Source organism: Meleagris gallopavo, chromosome 2, assembly GCF_905368555.1.
Source record: "Meleagris gallopavo chromosome 2, MGAL_WU_HG_1.1, whole genome shotgun sequence".
NCBI lineage: Eukaryota > Metazoa > Chordata > Aves > Galliformes > Phasianidae > Meleagris > Meleagris gallopavo.
In genome coordinates this window covers 95106442-95126958 of record NC_139405.1, presented here as the reverse complement: position 1 = coordinate 95126958, position 20517 = coordinate 95106442, and the positions used below count along the sequence as shown (strand labels likewise).

The window sequence follows — 20517 nt, the reverse complement described above, 5'->3', positions numbered from 1 at the left end:
TATTGTTTCTGGATTATTAAACTGGATGAAAAGAGAAAAATGCTATTTATTGCTAAAGCAGGCAACCTAAAGCTTTAAACAAGCAAGCAGACGTGGATTTACACGGCTTCTGATGCATGGCAGGTGAGGTCAGAAATGGTTCTCTGTCCGAAAAGCTGGACGGCTTAAAATATTGTGTAGTTTAAATCTAGCACAATTCTTAAAGGTTAACCTGCAAGTGTTCTCTATGGCAAAAACAGGTATCCCTTTCAGCTTGAAGAATAATTTCTAAGAATTCAGACTTCATTATGTAAACACTTTTGTGCTAAAATATTAGTTTGAGAAAGAAAGGAAAAGCGTGTCCCAGACTCCTCCTGGAGTGCCCCTCACTGGGTCACCTTCATACAGTCCTAGTTCTGATTTTCCATGTAATACAAGAAAATTTTCAGTTTAATTGGATTTTGATTGTACAGCATAGTCTGCTGTAGGGATTGAACATCAGTCTAGTGTGCTCGATTTCATTATCGTGAATGCTTCATGATCTGTGTGGAAATAGTCACCATTTTACATTCTTACTAATAGGAGGAAAAAAAATCTGCCCTTAAAATGATATGTGAAATGAAATTTTTATTGCTTACAAAAGTTGCCTTTGTGTGTATTTTTTATACTTGCAAGGATCAGCTTTAACAGGAGGCATAAACTCATACGGTTCCCTTTTCAATCAGATATGTTTTAATGGGTATATTTGAAAATTAATATTCTTTTCCAGTGTCTGTGGCATCAGAAACGGTGAGGCTTGTGGTATGATGTATAGAAGTTCATTCAATGGAGATGTTGTTCAATGTATAATTTGCTTAATTTGCCAAATTCACATACTGGTACGGTCAAAAATTAACTTTGAACTAAAAATAATAGATTCATTTTATAGAAATTCTGTTCTTCACAGCAGCATTTACATTACAAATCCCAAGTCTCATTCATGTCAATAAATAAGATAATGGCATTAGCAGTTATAATTTAGTACTGTACACTTGGAAAAAAATAATAGAATAAATGTTACAGAAAAAGTCAGAATGAAGGTGTATTGACACGTGCAAATTATGCAATACTCACTGGAAATTACTGAGAATTAAAATCTAATTAAAGATTGCTGACTCAGTGAAAAAATGTTTTTAATTAAAATGTTTTTTGTTTTTTACCCCTGTCAGGTATTGCTTTGTTTTTGCTTTGGGATACCTCACTGTGTGCCAAATTACTAGAGTCTATATCTTTGATTATGGACAGTATTCTGCTGATTTTTCTGGGTAAGGACAAAAAATAAATCTCTCCGTCTTACCTTCCTGTGTGATGCTGCATCTTTGTTGTTTATTTTTCCCTTTCCCACCCATGGCAATATGATGAAACCTGAATTGTATCTTACATCCATGTATATGTCTGTAATGCCATGCTGTGAATTAAATCTGAATGTTTTAAGGGATTTAGCTTTTAGCTTTTCTCTCTTTTGGGTTTTATGCTATGTGTTGCAGAAAGGAAAGGCCAAGGAGAGAGGCACCCTTAGAACTAGAAAGCTATGCCTGTTTGTGTTCTCATTTTATATGAGGACCTTAATCTATATTTGGTTGGAGCCATGTGTGAGCAATATATAATAAAAAAGTTGAGGCAAAAATGAAAAATATTGGCGATTCTTGTCAGTATTACAGACAGAAACGAAGCACATAATTTCCTATGACTGTTTACTCCTGGTCGGTCTTTGATTTAAAGGAGCATTTTGGAAAAAAAAAAGAGATGTGTGCAAGTCTGTTTAAAAACAGCAACGACAGAAGCATTAAATACTTCTCAGGAATAGTGGGAATGGCACTGGTGTTTGTATTCAGTATTACTGTACTGTGTAGCAGAGTTGTGTTTGTCTTGTCACTTCTCAGTCTTCGTTGGTAAGAGCCCCAGCACTACCTTGTAGTCTGAAGCCTGTAGCTTTTATGGTTAAGTTCATCCTTCCTGTTCCCATCAGTGGAGATCTAACCAATGCAGACAGCAGAGCCTGGAGGGCACTTCAGCTGACCCTCCACTGAGTGTCTACCTGGATGTGAACTGGATCACTTGCCCCTGACTGTCTTGTCTAGATTTCTGCTGACTGTAATGAGAGATTGTAACAAAGATATATGCATACAGATGCACAGAGCTAGATTTACAGATGTTGAACTGAATTTCACCATTAAGAGTGGAATCATGATCCAAATGCTGTCCTTTACAGATCACTTAAGGGCCAAACTGTACAGCCTTACATCAACCAAAGCTCTAAGCTCACTCAGAGCAGTGTAATTGTATTTGCCTGTTACTGACCTAAAACTATTAATAGTAGCCTGAGCACACCGTTCTTCAAATGTGACTGTATTGCTCTGATAGCAGCTGTCTTTGATGTTAGCTCCGATTTCTGCCAGGTCTAAACGTGTCCAGAGATTCGTGAAGTCTGTGCTCTGGATAGAGCTGCTCTGTTCAAACGACCCTTTCATGCCTGGGAGCTTGGTGTATGGGTGTTGTATTAAATCTCTGGCATAAACTGCATCTGCTCCCTTGAGACCTGAGACAGGAGTTGTTTCCAAAACAGCAGGAGAACTGCATGCTGCAATTTGAACTGGAAGAGGCTGTTTTCCCTCAGTTTGCCCTATTTCCAGAGAAAGAGGTTGAACTCAAAATTAACAAAAATGCCCTAACCAGCTGGTGAATCCCAGCACCAGCAGTTCTTTCTTGGTACCAAAGAAGATGGCACAGCTTCATACAGAGGTTAGCCTTGAAAGTGCTTTGAATGAGTTTAGATATTTCTCATAACCCATCTTGCCCATCTGAAGTGTCCAAGCCCATACAATCTGCCAATGAAATCTGACCTCGTGCTGGAGGTGCCGTTGTGATTCTGGCTTCAGTACTAACAGACCCCAGCTGCCTGCAAGCCTTCCACAGCTTCCTTGCCCTTCTACCAGTACCTACAAGGGAAATGAAAACTGATATTCTGCCACACTGTTCCAGAAAGGGCTCTTCCTCTTTTAGTCTCTAGATTGTTGCTCCTCAGTCACATCTCTGAAGGTACTGGAAGAGCCATTTCAGAAAGAAAAAATATCAATGTCTGCTATGATAACAATGACATGTGTCAGCTAGAATTATTGTAAGGTCTGTCTGAGCTTCTCCTGGGCTCCATCCATTCACATATCCATTTACAGAAGGAAAACCTGTTCTGTTCTTAATCAGCTGGAGATCTGTGACAGCACCAGGCAACCCTTCAGCTCAGATGCTGAAAAGAGACTAGAGAGAATATTCCACAGTGTCTGTTCTCATTTATTTTTTTTCCTTGCTGATCCTCCCCTGTCACTCTAGCCTTGATAACAGGATTTTTGGGGGCACTGGTAATACAGGGGGTTAGTTTTTCCCTGATTGCATTTGAGAACTGAAAATGCATTGTGCTTTGAAATAACCTGAAACCTAAAAAATATCATTTGGCAGGCTGAACCATCTGGTGTAAGACTTGTCAGTAGAGGAGGACTTGATCTCTACAGGGTGGTCATTTTTCTCTGTTTGTTTTTGTTATTGTGTCTCCAGCTCACATACTACTAGGCAAATAAAATATGTTTAAGAACTGGCCTCTGAATTCTGGTTACGCTCGTTTTATGCTTTAGTCTTCCCTACCCCTGTTAGAAGTGCTGAGATTTACATCAGTTTAAAACTTAGGTACAGTGGAGATGGTACCATTTCTTAGTAAACTTTTCTGTTTTCCAGTGCAGTTAAAGCTGAGTTACATATCCAGTTAAGAATCTCTCTTGGACAGTTTATGATCCAATAAAATGTAGGAAATTCAACACGAAATGAATTCCACTGAAGTCAGCATAATTGTGCTAGGTTTTATTTATGTTTACTTGAAGCACATAATAATTGTAGATGGAAAAATTAAGCATAGGACCAGCTGTTAGTAGAAATAGTGAAAAATGCTCTGAGTATCTAAATAAGTAATGCTGCTGCTCAACTTTGGTATTCTTATTGTCCTTTTTTTAATGCTGCTGTAATTCATAATGCATATAGTTGTTCTTACTGCCCTTTTTCCCTTACTCTTCCCACTAAAAGAAAAGAAAATAAACAGTGCTATTAGAAAGTAAATGTGGAACACTGGCTGTGTTTGTGGGACCTAATGCAGTAATAAAAGGCATGGTTTATCAAATACAGTATCTAAGGAATAAATTATTTTCGTAGCTTGAAAACAGTGTAATGCTTTAAGCTCCGAAAACATACCTTGTATTGGAAGTCTTCCACTAGAGAGTAATTAACCTGGCTATTTGTATAACATTTTCCTTGATATTTACATGAAAATCTGATTTTTTTTCTAAACTGTTCTTTCTTCCTTTCTTGTAACAGTCCAATGATGATAATTACACAGAAGATCACTAGTTTGGCATTTGAGATTCATGATGGTAAGATTTCTTTAAGCTGTCTTAAATTTTACTTTTTCTTTTCCTTTTTTTTTTTTTTTTCTAAAAACAATTGACATTCTTGTGCTGGGGTATAGATTCTGAGCGTTAGCCAAATAATCTCAAAATTCAGAGGTCTCTGTTGTTGAGACATTGGTGGTAGCAGTACATTGTGATCTCAGTTGCTGAGCACCTGTTGTTTTAAACAACAGAAATACTGTATGTGTACAGGCGTTAGTGCTGTTGTTAATTGTTTGAATTCTGGTAAGCCTAGAGAAGCCTGCAGGCTGTAACGTTCACAAATATGAAAAGCCTGAAAAACACTTCTTGTATGAATTCTTGAATGAATGAAAATGAATGAGCAATGCTAGATATGTCTAGCTGATGTCTAAAATGGTCAAAAAGATGATGTCAAACTTCAGAGAAAACATATTCGGAAGTATTAGTTTTGCAAGCTATAATCAGAGTACAGAGTATGCAGATTAGAGGAAACAGCTTATTCTGAAGAAGTAATAATTCTGTTATCAAAGGTAAATGCTTCCTCCTATTATTTTGCTAAAGGAATGAGCTATTCCAGATTTGCTGAAATCATGCACATGTAGTGGAGTTGTGTTACAGGATAAGCATGGGAGTGTTTCTGATGGAGTGTCTCACCTTTCGGTCTTGAAACAAACGTTTCATTTAGTCAGCTCTGTTCTTTAACTGTGAACTGCACAAGATTTTTTTTACCTACTTAGAATCATAGAATCATAGAATTGCTCAGGTTGGAAAAGACCTTAAAGATCATCAGGACCAACCACGACCTAACCATATACCCTAACTCTGACAACCCTCTGCTAAATCATTCCTGAGCACCACATCCAAACGGTTTTCAAACACATCCAGGGATGGTGACTCAACCACCTCCCTGGGGAGCCTATTCCAGTGCTTAACAACCCTTTTGGAAAGAAGTTTTTCCTGATATCCAACCTAAACTTACCCTGGCACAACTTAAGGCCATTTCCCCTCATCCTGTCACCAGTGAGAAGAGACCAGCCCCGCTCTCACTGTAAGCACCTTTCAGATATTAGAAGAAAGCAATAATGTCTCCCCTCAGCCTCCTTTTCCCCAGATTAAACAGTCTCTCCTTCAGTCTCTCCTTGTAGGGCATATTCTCCAAGCCCTTCCCAAGCCTTGTTGCCCTTCTTTGGACTTGCTCCAGTACCTCCATGTCCTTTCTGTATTGATGTGTCCTTAAATTAATACATACCACCTGTATTTTACTAGAAAGTTCAGATTATTTTAGGTCTGAATTTGTTTGAGATAACTTGAATTCTGAGTATCTATCATGAAATTTTCTTCCCTAATGACTCCACATCAGAGATCCTTTAGAATCTCTGTCAGCTTGTGGGAATACAGTGGAAAGCTCTCTCTCTGGTTGCATTTGCAGTTATCAGAGTTCTTGAGTTGGATGATCACAGCTGTTGAGAGCACAGTGGCAGCATGATGAGACCAGTGTAAATTCAGGAGCATCTTTGAGTCTTATCTCAGGAGATGATTAAAAAAACATATACAAGGGAGACTGAGGTTGTATTAAATCAATGACTTTTAAGCATTCACAGCCTGCAAGGGATCTGTCAAGAGAAAACAATGAAAAGAAGCCTGCTGCCAATGGGCATTTGTTCACTATACTTGCTTCCACTGGAAAATATTTTAAGAGACGTACAGCTTAATGAGGAGGTAATGTTGGAAATCACTGTACAGATCAATTAATGGCACTCAGCCTTTAGCCACCTCAGCTTGGCTATATTCATCACCAATTACTTCTTGTTTTTTGTTGGTTTTTTTTGCCCTCTCCTTGGTTTTTACCAGTATATCTAAGGAAAAGTAATGAAAATAAAAAATCAGACACGTTGCTGCATTGGAAGATCTTAGTAAATGTCAAGGCTCTAGCTGTGGTTAGGTTGGTTTTGTGGTAAAGGCAAATCTTCTGCACTTTGGACATCTTTTCCTGGCAGCCTACTCTCTGTAGAGTTCAGCTGGTTTCAGTATTACATTTGAAGATCCTGGAAAGAATTGGCTGTAAGAGCACACACTCACACTGCATAATAACTCACACTGCTCTTAGTGAATATCCTTGATCCCAAGTTGAACACCAGCACTTCTGTAAATAAATAGTTCAGGAACTGTTACAACTCTGCGCGTTTATTGTGGACTTTTACAGCAGGAAAATTGTATGCAAGTTTTATAGGAACAATTTAGGTTTGATTTGTAATGCTAGCTTTTCAGAAGGTTGCATGGGTCACAAATTCACACCTACATAAATTTAGTCCGTGCCTTTTGTGTTTTGAAGATAAGCCCTTGGTAATTCTTGTCTTCTTACATGTTCCTGCTACTTAAATGAACACTAACAAAATTAAATAGTCAGTATGTTATATTTTGTATTTCTTGCTGACTATCACACATATTTTAAAGGCAGAGAAGTTTTTGTTCAGAGACAGAGAAAAGTGCTTAAAGACTGCTTGTGTCCATATTCATTCTTTCTGGCAAGATTTAGATTTATTTGTGTAATGTTAGGCTGCTGACAGAGTTAAGGGGATAAAAAAAGGAACTTTTCAAATTCTGTATGAAGTACCTTTTCATCAAATTTAAAACTGGCATGTTTTGGAGAAGGAAAGGTGCACTGCAGCTCTTCCAGAAGTAGACTGATTGGCTGCAGTTAGTTTAGGAAGGCTAAAAATGAAGAATTTTATTTGCATGAGAATTTTCCAGCTAGAAGATGCTGTTAAATAGAGAAGTTTTTGCAATTATAAGGTGCAAAAAGTTGATCAGAGGTGAAAGATACCATCACCGCTTAACTCCTCTATCTTGAGATGGCAACAGTATATTTTTTGGATAGAAGTTGGTTTAACAAAGTTTAATGATTAGTAAGACAGCTGTTTAACAAGCTTTGATGGCAAGGTAGACTTGGTTATTCTCTGCATAGAGGACAGGATCAGAGGAAATCATCCAGAAGCCCTTTTTGTTGAGTCATGAGTTCTGAGTGGACCCCCTTACTTTCCAAACTCCTCCTCAGAGGCACTGGGGTGCAGCAGGACTCAGTCTTAGTCCCACTAACAATGAAAGACCAGGTTGGGCTGGAGGATGCCATCACACACACGGAGTTCGCCCTCTTCTGCTCACAGCCCATATACCTGCAGATGAGTATCACTCATTTTACTGCAATTCTGCAGGAGCTGGGAGATCTTTATGAGAAGGAAGGACCCGTATCAACGTCTAATCTCACTAATCTGTATGTGCTTTGACAGCTTGTTTTTAACTCCATTGCTTAATGAGTCTTAAACAAAGAATCTCTTCAAATGTTTATATTCATAACCCAAGGAAGTTCTGGAGCTCACAACATATTGATTTTTGAAGCACCGAGAGATTCAGTCACCAAAATCAGGGAATATTAGGCTCGATATTTGCTATTTAAATGGGCAAACATGCTAATGGCTTCTTCCAACCTCATTTCTCTTCTCTAACTTAAACTAAATTAAAGATTAAAAAAACAAAAACCATAAGCACTTCTTATATGTAATAGTCGTATAGTAAGGCAGATGTAATTCTTCCACATTTCCTCCATGTTGCTGTGTTGCATTTGTCCAGAAAACTGACTAGACACAGGTAAGAAACCAGAACCATAACGCTCTTCTGTCAGCTTCTTGGTTCCTAGAGGCTTATCTCTCACATGCTTTCTGACCACTGGAAAATAAGCTTTCCTGTTCCTTTAGACACCCTTCTGCTATCACTCATGCCTTGGTTTTCAACTCTGTAGTTGCTAATGCTTAAGTGCACTGTTTCAGGAACACAGCTTGCTTTTCTCTATTATGTCCTGATGGATCTGATGCCCTCCATTTTTAAAAACAATAGAGCAGACATGGATACTGATCTGATACAGCACTGCATTTACTGTGAGAGCTAAAAGGAGATAGAGTACACTGAATATGCAACTAATAAGGTATTTGTTTTATTTTGTTTGGATTTTTTTAAGCTCTGCCTTTTCTTTTTCAATCATGCATCAGGAAATATAGTTATGTGCTAGTCTTACAGCAGTGTTTTGGGTCTCCCCACATTTATTGTGCTCCAGCAGCTGCATATGAGGACAACAGGGGGATTGTTTGATGCTGTTTCTCCTCATATTGCTGTTGTACTACTGTATAGTGTTGTAGATTTGCAAATTGGCTATTAAAGCTTATTTTCCTCCCAAAATTGTGGAAGTATATTCTTTGTTCCATGTGGTCCCTCAGGAGATGATATCTTAATGAGTGGATGAAACACACAGGAAAAAGAGATAAGGAAAAAGAAAAGTAATACTGGAGAAACTTACTATGTTAGTTGCAGTGGTCTTAATTATCTTTTGCTACCACCTTCTTACAGTCAAAGCATGCACCATACACTTGGGATGGTTGTTAAGCAAAGTAATTTGAAAGAAAAAAAGGCAAATTTCATGTTCATTCACATCTAATGAGCAATCCCATCCAAATTGCAGTACCTGCTGTTCTGATAGCAGTGCTGGCTTTATTAGCTGTGCTCAGACAACGTAATGCTGCCGAAAGTATTGAGGAATGCTTCATGTTTAGATGGATGCAAACATTCCATCTTAATTTTCAGTTAACTTGATGTTTTGCCTTCTCCTTTTCTCAAAGGCAAGTACTTCCCATATTCAGCAGGAATGCTGTGGTGGTATGGTGTTTCTTTATTTGTTGTTGTTGTTTTGATTGGTTAGTTTTAATTGAATGCTTTCTTCAGAAGTCTTAGAGCTTCTCTCTGTCAATTGCCTCTTGGTCTATATTTTGTACATCTTTTTTTAAACTGCTCCCTCTTGTGTTAGTGACAACATAGCTATTGTAGCTGCTACCAAATCACTTTAATTACTCTACATGTCACTAAACTTCTAAGGAATTACATTGTATTTCTCAACTCCTAAGACTTATGTTGTTTGGGGCCCATGTTTGATCATGTCAAAATTTCTGATTTTTTTTTTCCTTTTTTTTTGTAATTTCTCTGCAATTTTACTTAGCTGAGCCCTGTGTCTGTTTGCTGCCAGCGTGCTGGTAACAACTAAAACTGTTATGGAAAGTCTGTGTCTTCTTCAGACCTTAAAATATTTCATTAACAGCGTGCATTTAAACTCAGGTGATCCACTTCTGAACCTCAAATTAAATCTTGCTGTGGTTTCAACAGAACTTGTGATACAATCTTCGTGTTTAAGTATTATTAGTTAATATCATATTTAAGTATTATAAATGAGTTACTTAATAGCCAGTTTTTCATGCAAATGTAATAATGGGTAGATTCAATCAGATTAACTACTAAGCTGGGTTAATACCAAGATATAATGGTAAATATTGTGCTGTTGTAGTGAGAAAGCCTGACAGTAGCCATAACAGCCTTTAATAAAACCTGTGGGGAAGGATATTGGTATTTACCCAAAGATGATGATTTACCTTTATGGTGTGCTCTCCTGAAGAGGAATGAACAGATGCAACTTCCTCACAATCTAGATTAATGGAGATAATTTTTGTTAGTGGTGATTTACAAAATTCTTGTACACAGAAGGAACGCAGGCTTATTTCTTTACAGATGAGAAAACTGAGTTATAGTTGCTGAAAGGCCAGATAATTTCACTTCTCTCACAAACGTTCGATAAAACCCATTTTCTGTAATCCCCACTGTGTGATTTGGTAGCAACTAGAAGATGCAACCATTGCAGAAGTACGCTGCTTTAGAACAGGAGAAAACATTTCTCATAATCCCTAGAGGAAAGTTAGAAAAATTCATAAATTCCCTACCAGTGGCATACTGATGAAATGAGGTGTCTTTATCTCCAGTGTGTAGCAGGTAGGGAACAGCTATGATCTGGGGCCTCTGTCCCCGTGGGCAAATACACTGCCTCAAAAGCATTGAACGCATTTATCTTGGTTTAGATAAGGTTGGACTTGATGATTCTTCAAAGTCCTCACCGTGAAGAGGTTTTAAAAGCATCTTTTCCCCTTTTCTATATGTATTTTCTATCAACTAAAAGAAGTCTGCAGTACCTTTCTGAAAGCTTGCAAGAGTGTGACACAGGCACTGAGAAGACGTGTAAAAAAATTAGGGGAAAGGCACTGACCTCTGAGAAGCTGGTAGTTGGAGTGAAAAAACCATGGAGGCTTACTTGTATGCTGCATGCTTGAGACAGCAGGTGTATTGCCTGCCACATTATGTAGGGGGAAAGCAACTCCACACATATGTATGTGGATATACTTGAACCTATTTTAAGTATGCCAACTCCTTAACCTCTCGCCCTCCAAAAGTACAGGTCATATTTCACTGATTAGATTCTTCTATTTCAGTTTTTTCCCTTTTTTGTAGCACATCAGTGGCGTGAAATCTTTTATTAGGCTAATTACCTGTCTTTAGTACTTCCTTGTTCAAGTTAATTTGGACATACTTGGTCACTGCTTCCTCCTGACTCAAGGAAAAAGGTATCTACCGGGATTTAGTACCGGAGACCTGTTATGTTGTGGCCTTAAAGGTTAAAGTACTTTTCAAAAAGCTTCTCCCACTATTTTTAAAATACTTTTAGCTGTAGTTAAACTTCTGCTGTAGTACTGAGAAGATAGGACAGTGTAATGGTGGGGAAGAGAAAATGCCTGCATGAAGTCAAGGGCCGTGCTTTGTCCTTCAGTTTCTTTCCTTGGGTCTGAATGAAGGAGGTTGACTTTTCACTGTGAAGATGAGGAATGAAGAAGGTATTTTTTCAGGTTGTAGGAGATACTCATTTGCTGTATCCATCTCAGCTTGAAAGACAGATGCAGTTTTTAAGACCTAAGTATCTGTATGTCATAATTCCTGGAATCAAATGAAGACAACAGGGCTATCTTCCCTTCAGATAAGAAGTATTTCCATGAGTCATAGAATTGAATGAGGTTTGATATCACTTCCCCCTCTCTCCCCCCCCTTTTTGTTTTGTTTTTTTTTGTGTACGTGTGTGTGTCTCAAACTTGACTGATTTTGATATCTAACTAGAAAACAGACTCCATTTGAAACTTTTCTTATGCTTAGATCAAATGTAAGGGCTCGTTTCCATGGATTTAACGGCATCAAGGGGCAGGCTTTGAAGGCAATCTTTCTGTGAGTGAAGGAGGATCCTTTCCTTCTATATAGTCTGTATAATCACTTATTTTTACACAATGTGTTGTAATTTCGTATCTATGTTACCTCTACACTTTCATTAAACTGGGATGGAGATTGGCTTTTGGGTTTAGGAACTTCTAGGAAGGAATATAATTGAAGTGGGATTCCATAAGCTTAATTTCCCTTAGGAAGCTATGTTTTATAAAATAAGCGAATGCTTGCAGTCACTAAGGAAACTTGCCGATGTGAACAGCAGAGATGGATGCACATGCTGCTGTCTGAGCTAGAGGCAGACCTGCAGGAAGAGCTGAAGCAGCCATTTTGGCAGGTGCTGCTGGCTGCTCTAAGCCAGGCCTGTCTGAAGGAAGGAGCTCAGCTTCTTCTGTGCTCCCACCCTTGGATTATTGTATTTTGTAATTATTTCAAGTGTTGAAGGTTCTATTCACTTTCACAGCAACATGAATTCTGCAAATTGCTTTTCAGGAGTAGGCCAGCAAAGCGCTGGGTACTGCAAGAACATAAATCCAGCCTTGCTGCTGAATGTAGCCTTGGCCTGCCCCTGTCTGCTGGCAGGGCTCTGGGTTCTGGGCAGGAACTCTTGCCTGTTGTGCCTGCTTCACTGGACCCTCTCATAGTCCCTACTTACAGCATGGAGGTACCTTTTAAAGGTCTGCATTGGGCTTTGAGTAGGATAAATCTGTCTTAGGCTGTGTTCATATAACATATCAGAGGTGTATGACCCTGGGTTACTGCTGTGTTAATGGGGATTGGATTTTAACTTCCCAGACAGGGAAGAAAGGGTTCTGAAACCTGCAGACTTTGAAACCTGAAGAAATGTAAGGGAAGTGTATTTTTCACCACTTATTACAAGCCTTCTTAATGCTCTCCTGAAATCCATGTGGTTTCAGGTTTGGACACTGTTGGATATAACTGAGGATATGTAAGTTTGTAATTTTGTCAACAGTAAGAAATGATTGATCCAATTCCAACTAAAATATTATGTGACATAATACTTCTGAAGTTACTTGAGGACATAAAGAAAAAGGTTGTACTGCAGCATGAGGGTTGCTCTACCGATTAAAGCCAGTACTAATTAATAAGTGTTGTTTAAGCTTTTCTTTATTTTTCCTTTTCTCTGTGCTCTTTTCTAGGTATGTTTCGAAAAAATGAAGATTTGACACCATCACAGAGGTGTTTGGCTGTAAGGTAGGCTTTCACTGATCTGAGAGTCTAGTTTTGGTGGCAGGAAAAAGCTGATGGTTTGTGTGCTTTATTAATGCTGTGCAAAAATGCTACAGCTCCTGTTCAGGATCGAGCATTTACAAACTTGGCTAAAACAGATCCATGCATTTTATATTTGTAACTTAATTACAGGCATCTATTCTGCAAAATATCACTTAAAATGGAATATTTTTCTAAAGTGTAAAAGCTAAGTTCTATGCGTCATATGCAAATTACATCCAGACAGGAGACTAGTTAACATTTAGTACACATATAAAGTAGTTGGCAAAGGGACATACTTGTGTAATTTCTGTTTTTCAGCATTTAACTTACCTGTTTTCCTTTCTTTATTTAGGAGACTTGCTAATAATATGTTGTCCTGGGCTAAACAGTCTTGACTTGAGGAATTTTCCTCAATTTAGGTTATTGCCAGTTAACACAAACCTTTGTTTACTGACTCAGTTATTGAGGAAAAAAGAAAACATAAACAATTGAACAAGCACTTTAGGGAAACACCCTTCCACCTTCTTCCCCAGGTTCAGCGTCAGGTTGAGGACAAAGTCTCAGGAGTTAAAGACCTCGTTCTGAACATGCTCAGTATGGATTGGAAAGCGATGCTATGTTTAGAGTATTTTGAGTTGTGATTACAAAATATACACAAACTGCTTTTCTGCATTTGGTTTTTACTGCAATTAGAGTAAGCAATGACATGCAGTATGACTTCTCCTGCTGTGGAAATTCTGTGGAACTACACATTCCATCTCACAAGCTGCTTGTCTTTGAATTACAGACGCATGCCAAGTCTACTGGAATATTTAAGTTACAACTGTAATTTCATGGGTATCCTGGCAGGCCCGTTATGCTCTTACAAAGACTATATTACTTTCATTGAAGGCAGATCATACCAACTGCAACAGTCTGAAGCAAATGGGAAGGAAGATACAAAATATGAACAAACGGATCCTTCTCCAAATGTAAGATGTATGACTCTGACTCTTGCAGTGCTGATGCTGTTGTAATCATTGCATGAAAAGCTTAGTTTGCACTGTTTGTTTACAGGCATAACTGCTGAGCTGTATCTGGAGTTCATTCATCAACAGTACAGTTTTCTGTTCAGAAAGTTAAATACTTTCTTTTTAAGTTAGGTTTTCTCCATGGTTTCCAGTCTGGATCTTGTGGACAAAAGCAAATGAAATTGGTGCTTCCTAACAAGCTTATATGGTAAAAAGCCATCTTTAGATGAAGCAGTTAATGCATGTTTTCTTCAAAGTGTATGCTGCGTACAGTGAAGACAAACTGTATGTCTTGTCTTTTGAAAGTGGATGAGACTTAACAATTCCAGCAAAGTTTTATGAAAGTTCTCAAATTCTATTGTTTTCTAATGTTTTCTGCTCTGCATGGAGCAAGCAGCAAACATGCACATGCATTAAGTTGAAAAACACTCATAGAAACAAATTTTCCTGCTTTTATTTGTGTAGAGAGGTGCTAAAGCTCAGTGTTATTTTTTGCTTTCATCTGGAGATGTAGTAAAACGTATACTAGTGATAGCTGCATGGCTAGCCATCCGTACAGTGTACTGCTTTTCTCTCTGTTCTTCTACTGGAAAAGAGAATACATATGTGCAGGAGAAACTCCATTTGATCCTACCTAACTGAAGAGATTGCATGGTCTGAATTAAAAGCTCCCAGAGCTTGTTCCTTTTGTAATTTAATCCAAAGAGTTTAATGTTGAGGGTACTGAATATTATCACTCTCTTCATATGTTCTTAAATAGGAGTGTGTCTATCTTTTACATTTGTGTTTAAGATAATTAGTATTACATATTAAAAACAGAATTTTTATGGAGTCAACTGGAGCACTTTGCATTAATGGCTTTCACTGACTCCAGGAACAATTACTTGTTTTCTGCTTGTCTTTTAGACTGCTAGCAGTTGCTAGAGCAGATGAAGGCATTCCCACAGCTGCTCGTCACATCCTGCTAGCTGGAGGATTGCATCCCCTAGCGAATAAAACACATAAGTGCTTCTCAATCAGTTGTCATCTCCAGCCACTTCCATTCTTTGAATGTGGGTGAGGACATTTTGGACATTCTGTTCTACCGGTCTTATGTTATTGTTGAAAGTTGCACCACAGAAATATAAACAAGTGGCTGGAGAATGATAAAATTTTAACCTGCTCTGCATGTTGGCAAACTCATGCAAGTGTGCTGTTGAGGAAGTTGTCAAGAAGGGAGAAGGACAAATGAGACTTGCTTGCATAGATTGGCACTTGAGAGTCTGTCCATAGCCTGCACTTGTGTGTCGTATGGGCTAGGTTGCATACTCTTGGTTTTTAAACAGTCTTTTATCTTATGTACTAAACTCCTATTTCTGGATAAAAATATTATGAAGTAAGATTACTACAGATAAATAGACCTAACCCAATCTGCTGGTATCAGGACGTCTCAACATGCATCTGCTGTTTGCCTAGTAGGGCTTCATAGCTTTTTACCACATAATCTTTCTAGTGACCCAAATAAAGTCAATACAAATAAATGTAAAACTGTAACAGATTCTTCTTTCAGGTAAGCAGTTTTTGTTAAAGTGTATTGCTCTCAAATTGCTTGATGGTTTTTGCAATTTATGCTGCATTAGATTTTGACGTAAAAAATAAAAGAGAAGTTGACTCTGCTGTTGATACTTCATCTCCCAACTGGCATTAGAGAGATCTGGCAGCATTTTATAACACCAGAGAGTATTCTGTGCTTTTGGAGAAATGTGGATGATACAATTTGTTCACTGCATTTGCTGCATCAATTAAACAATTCATTGTTTTGTTCTAGAAGAATGTTTAAATCCCATTAACTTCATGTTAATACCTTAAATTTGTGCCTAGATTCTCATGTTACCTTTAATTTCGGTGTAAATTGTTAGGTAACTCAGAAAAATGAAGTGCAATGGGAATTGGCAAATGTTAATGTACTAAGTGAAAAAAAATCCTTCAGCTGAGTTTACAATAAGCCTCTTGTTAAATATAATTTTTATAACAGAAGTAGTTTATGCTGGCCTCCTCCCCTCTCCTGTGTGTTGATTGCATGATATTTACTTGGTTTAGCATTTTTGCTGTGTTCATTGCATGTTAAATGAATCGAATCAGCATATTAAAACTCATTTCTTATGTCCCTCCTATTGTGCCTTTTTGCAAGCTATCAATTGTTGGTGCTCAAAGTGGTGTCAACTCTCAGAAATTAATATCTGTCTTTGTAAGTTTCTTTTTATTATGGCTACCCTTAACATACGAGATGCCTGTCAGTAGATATCCACTTTCTTGCATATTCTACAGACTCTTCCTATAAATTAAAAAAGTTCTGGGTTAATTACGTGTAATTTCTAACTGAGGTGCTATCCTTCACAAAATGATGCACTTAACGTAGTTCAGTATTATATTGAGATCCTTATTTTTATCAGGCAAGAAGAAAAAAATATTCATATAAGGCCTAAAGCGCCTTTTATACTTTTTGTTTGTATTCATTTACACAGTACTTCTTCATACAGTGATACATCCATGCGAGCTCAGCGTTTATTGCTTCAGTTAGAAAGCTGTTCCTGAACTCCTGTCACTACTCAGGAATCCAGCTTTCAACCTACTTGCATTCCCATCTAATTTATGCACATTTGTGTTTGCCCTGGCACTCTCCTAGCCTAAATACATTTTTTCCTTTCACAATATTATCCATATTTCGTATTTTTTATACAGGTATACTCAGTTTTTATTCATCAGAGCTAAATGAGCCAGGCCCTTCTTCCTTCTTGATGACAAATAAATTGTATGTTCTACTTCACATGAGGTTAAAGGGACCCATCCTGCAGCTTCTGTTCTTGCTGCTCATTAGCAGAACGATTGCCTTGGACTGTAGTTTTTGAGTTATTCCACAATAAGTGAGTTTTACTTTTTGACTTGATGTACAGAAAACTTCAGAGAGTGAATGAAACAAAATTTCAGACTTCTTAGAATTAGTTTCTTCCTCCTGTAGAGCCTGACCAATCCTCCTGTGAGTGTGGAACCCTGCTTATGCTTCGGCAAAGAATAACCAAATGGCAATTGCACTAACTCTGGTGTCAGGTGTGGATTTCTGTTTGTGTGTAAGATTGTTCAAAATTAGAGTGCTCTAAGCAAGCCGAGCCTCAGGCTAGAATGTAACGATCTGTTGAGTCCAACCCAAGTATCAACTTGTAGCTGTGGCTTCTGAGCGGTGTACCTGTCACAGAATGCTGGTGAGCCTTCCATGGCACAGTGATCTGATTTGAGCAGTTGATCCCATCCAAAGCTAGTTTGTCAAAAATAAGTAAATAAAAACAAAACAAGGCAAATACCCCAGCAGCTGGTATTTCTCCTCATTTGCTTCCCTAATCTGACCCCCCAGAGGGAAAAGAGCAAAGTTTGTAGCCAAGGTGAGGAGAAAAGGCAGGACTGCTTTGTTGCATTGCAGCCTGGGTTTGGACTGTCCTTCAGAAATGCTGCTTAATGCAGGCCTGGAGCTGCAGCCCCCAGTCCTTGTAGAAGATGATGTCCAGTATTGCTTGCTGAGGACTTCAGTGTGCCTGCCCATGCCTGGGAGTGGTGTCAGCAGGCTTGGTTGGGGTTCTGCGATTTGTAATTATACATGTGAAGTAGTTAAAAACCAAAAACACAAACAAAAAAAAGCCATTAAGGAATATGCCGTGCTGCTCCTGGATGTTATTACCCTTTTTCCTGTACTTCAGTGTTGCTGCTAAAAAATTATAAATAAATATAAAAAGTAGAAATACATCATTTAAGTGAATAAAAACACCATCCTCCTATGGTACGTAGAAGTTCTGCAACTACAGATTGAAAACCTCAGAGTTTATTTTTCAAAGGTATGTCTGTATGAGTTCATTGTTCTTTCTTAAGATGAATTTTATTGAGAACCTGCTGCTGTTCCTTCAGAGAAGGGCTTTCCCCGCCATGATTTAATTGAAAACCTGCAGAGAGTTACCAATGCATTTTGGGTTGATGATAAAGTGTTTGTAAAGATGGCAAGCAGTGGCAGTGGACGAAAGGGAGAACAGTACTTACTGTGTGTCACGTCATGTCAGTGAGACTTTGGTACTGTGCATCTTGCAGAAATCCTGTGTTCATTTGGGCACTTAGTGCTGCATCATGGAACAGAATTACTGTTTTGGAGCTAGGTATTTGTAGCTATGCTGATTGAAGTAGGACTTTAGGTACTGGAAGCAGGATGGGCAGCAAAAGGATTGTGAGTATCTTTTCGTTCGGTGCTTCAAAGAAAAATAGCTGTATTGATTATTTTCCTGCCAAGTTTAATGTCATAGAACTATAAATTAAAATTGTAATATTTAAATTTAAATACTGAGTTTGCTTACAATGAAAACTTGAGAGTTGGATCATTTAAACACAGTTTGCAATCTTCTCTTTGAGGTGCTGGGTTAGGGTGTTCCTTTAGGAGCTTGCCCACACTGGTAGCCACCCTCGGAACATGGGTGAGACTCCTGACTCAAAGTCGTGCATGTCAGGCATTATCTCTGTGCATTTTGTAACAGAACCTTAGCAATCCTGATGTCCTAAAACCTCTTTAGTGCAGTGGTTATAGCAAAACTGAATTTTGAGGAAATCTGAGTCTAGATTCAAGCTGAAGAATGTACTTTTTACATGTCTGTGAGCATATTATTTGACTCCTTATCGCTTGATCATTCTAGGTCGGAAAACAGGACGTTATAGAACTGAGGTATTTTGGCTGTAAATGCATAAATTATTTCAGCATTTTATTGTTTTAGAACTTAGGTATTGCAATAATTGAACACAGATAATTGACGTTTTGAGTTGGGCAGCAACTAAACATCTGTATTATGCCAAAGGTTTCAAAAATGAACTAAAATTTAGTCATTCTTTCTGGAATCTCTGCAATAATTGCAGGTGTCCAGTGCAAAGTTACACGCTTTGTGTTACGATGTTTTGGCAACTTACTTGTTTAGGTAATTTGACAATGAGCTAAAAACTGGGCTTGCAAAAGAACTTCCTGTTATTGAAAGGGATTCTCAGGGGCTCAGTGTAGTTGAATTTGATTTGCTGAGTTGCCAAAAGCAATGGTACTCACAGTGTAATCGAGATAAGGATATTTCTTGAACACCACTAAAATGGTACCAAATATTATAAATATTTGGTAGTAAGTATTACTGAAAAATCTGACACGTATATATACACCTGCTTAGGAAAGACTAACTCCAACTTACCTTTGTTTTCAGAAGACTGACAAAACCTGAAGCTTACAAAGTCTCTTATCTTAAACTTTGCAGATAGCTGTGGCACAGAAGCTCTTAATTTGTGGACTGTCCTTACTCTTTCACATGACTATTACAAAAACATTGCCTGTGGAATACAACATTGATGAGAACTTCAGAGCTACAGCATCGTGGCCTGTAAGGGTTTTCTACCTATACTTGTCTCTCATGGCTGCCAGACCCAAGTATTATTTTGCATGGACTTTAGGTAAGTGTGGTAAAAAAGTGTGGTTTCATTTGAGATGCTGCACAACCTATGTTTTAAAAAGAGACAGTGCCCTCTTGAGGCCTTATGAAAACATTATTAGATGTAAATTTTACAAGGCATTGTCAAAGATACTGAATGATGTCTCTTTCTTGTGAAACAAAGCCTATCAACCACAGCACTAAGCACAGTGTTGTGACAGTGTGGCAAATGAGATCACGGAATTCTGAACAAATCTATGTGAAACGTGAGGGTTTTTGAAGAGTGATATTGTTTTAATGAACAATGTCTTTTTTGCTTTTTGAAGTGTGTACTAAAACTAGTCTGATTTACAATCCTTAGTGTTCTAGGCATATCTGAGAAGTGGCTTTAAAACTTTCTGTGATTAGTTATGAGTAATTTGCTTGATGTTATTATTCAAGCATGAAGAGAAAACGAGTACATTGAAATTCAGATGTATAATTGTGTTGTTAGCAGCAGATACACTGGTATTTCCAGAATTGGATTGATGATGCTTCATTTTTAGTCCTTGTTCACTAAAGATTCTATTTGACAAATGGCAGAACACCCATGGTCTCTCATCTAAGATACTGAATAGATGATACAGTTTAAGCAGTGTTTTGCTTTTTGCATTACGTTCTTTAAAAAACAGAACAAACGAAGAAGAAGCAAACCCAACACACACAAAACCAAAACGCTGTATGTATGTAACTTTGCATGCTGGATGTGTCACAAAGCAGATTTCATTGATTTCCTCCTTCAGTTTTACATTATTTGTTTCGTAATTCTTTTGAGAGAGAATCTGTGGGAAACAATGCAATAAACAAAATCTTAGTCTTCTTAGGCAGAGAGGCATGACTCATTTACTGCTTTCTGGTCACTGAATGATGTGCTTTCAGTGTGTCTGGATGTAGTAATTTTGGAGCTTGTTGCAGACCGAAATATTTTTTAATATTGTGCTCTTAAGCACCAGTATCATCATCTGTCAAAAGCAGGAATCAGCTGAAAAATGAATAATATTCTGCTCTTCCCCCCATCATTCTTCACATGGATTTCTACTTATGTTTGCTAGCAGTGAAGAGCTAGTTTGCTTTTGGTAGAATAGTGAAAAAAATAAATGACATCAATTCTGTACTTCCAGCTTGCTAACTCATTTTTTTCGACTTTCACCTTCAATTTTATCTCATCTAAACTTCTAATAGCATGAACAGAATGTGCAGGGCCTA

General features: G+C 38.0%; 1 protein-coding gene across 1 annotated transcript in view; it reads left to right on the top strand.

The window, feature by feature from the left end:
- MBOAT2 (membrane bound glycerophospholipid O-acyltransferase 2) overlaps positions 1-20517 on the top strand; it is a 90860-nt gene that overhangs the window by 55748 nt on the left and 14595 nt on the right. Inside the window, exons 4-8 of the mRNA XM_085217992.1 lie at positions 1188-1283; positions 4375-4430; positions 12719-12773; positions 13579-13762; positions 19102-19294. Coding sequence (XP_085074118.1) covers positions 1188-1283; positions 4375-4430; positions 12719-12773; positions 13579-13762; positions 19102-19294 — 584 coding nt within the window. The remainder of the gene's footprint in view (positions 1-1187; positions 1284-4374; positions 4431-12718; positions 12774-13578; positions 13763-19101; positions 19295-20517) is intronic.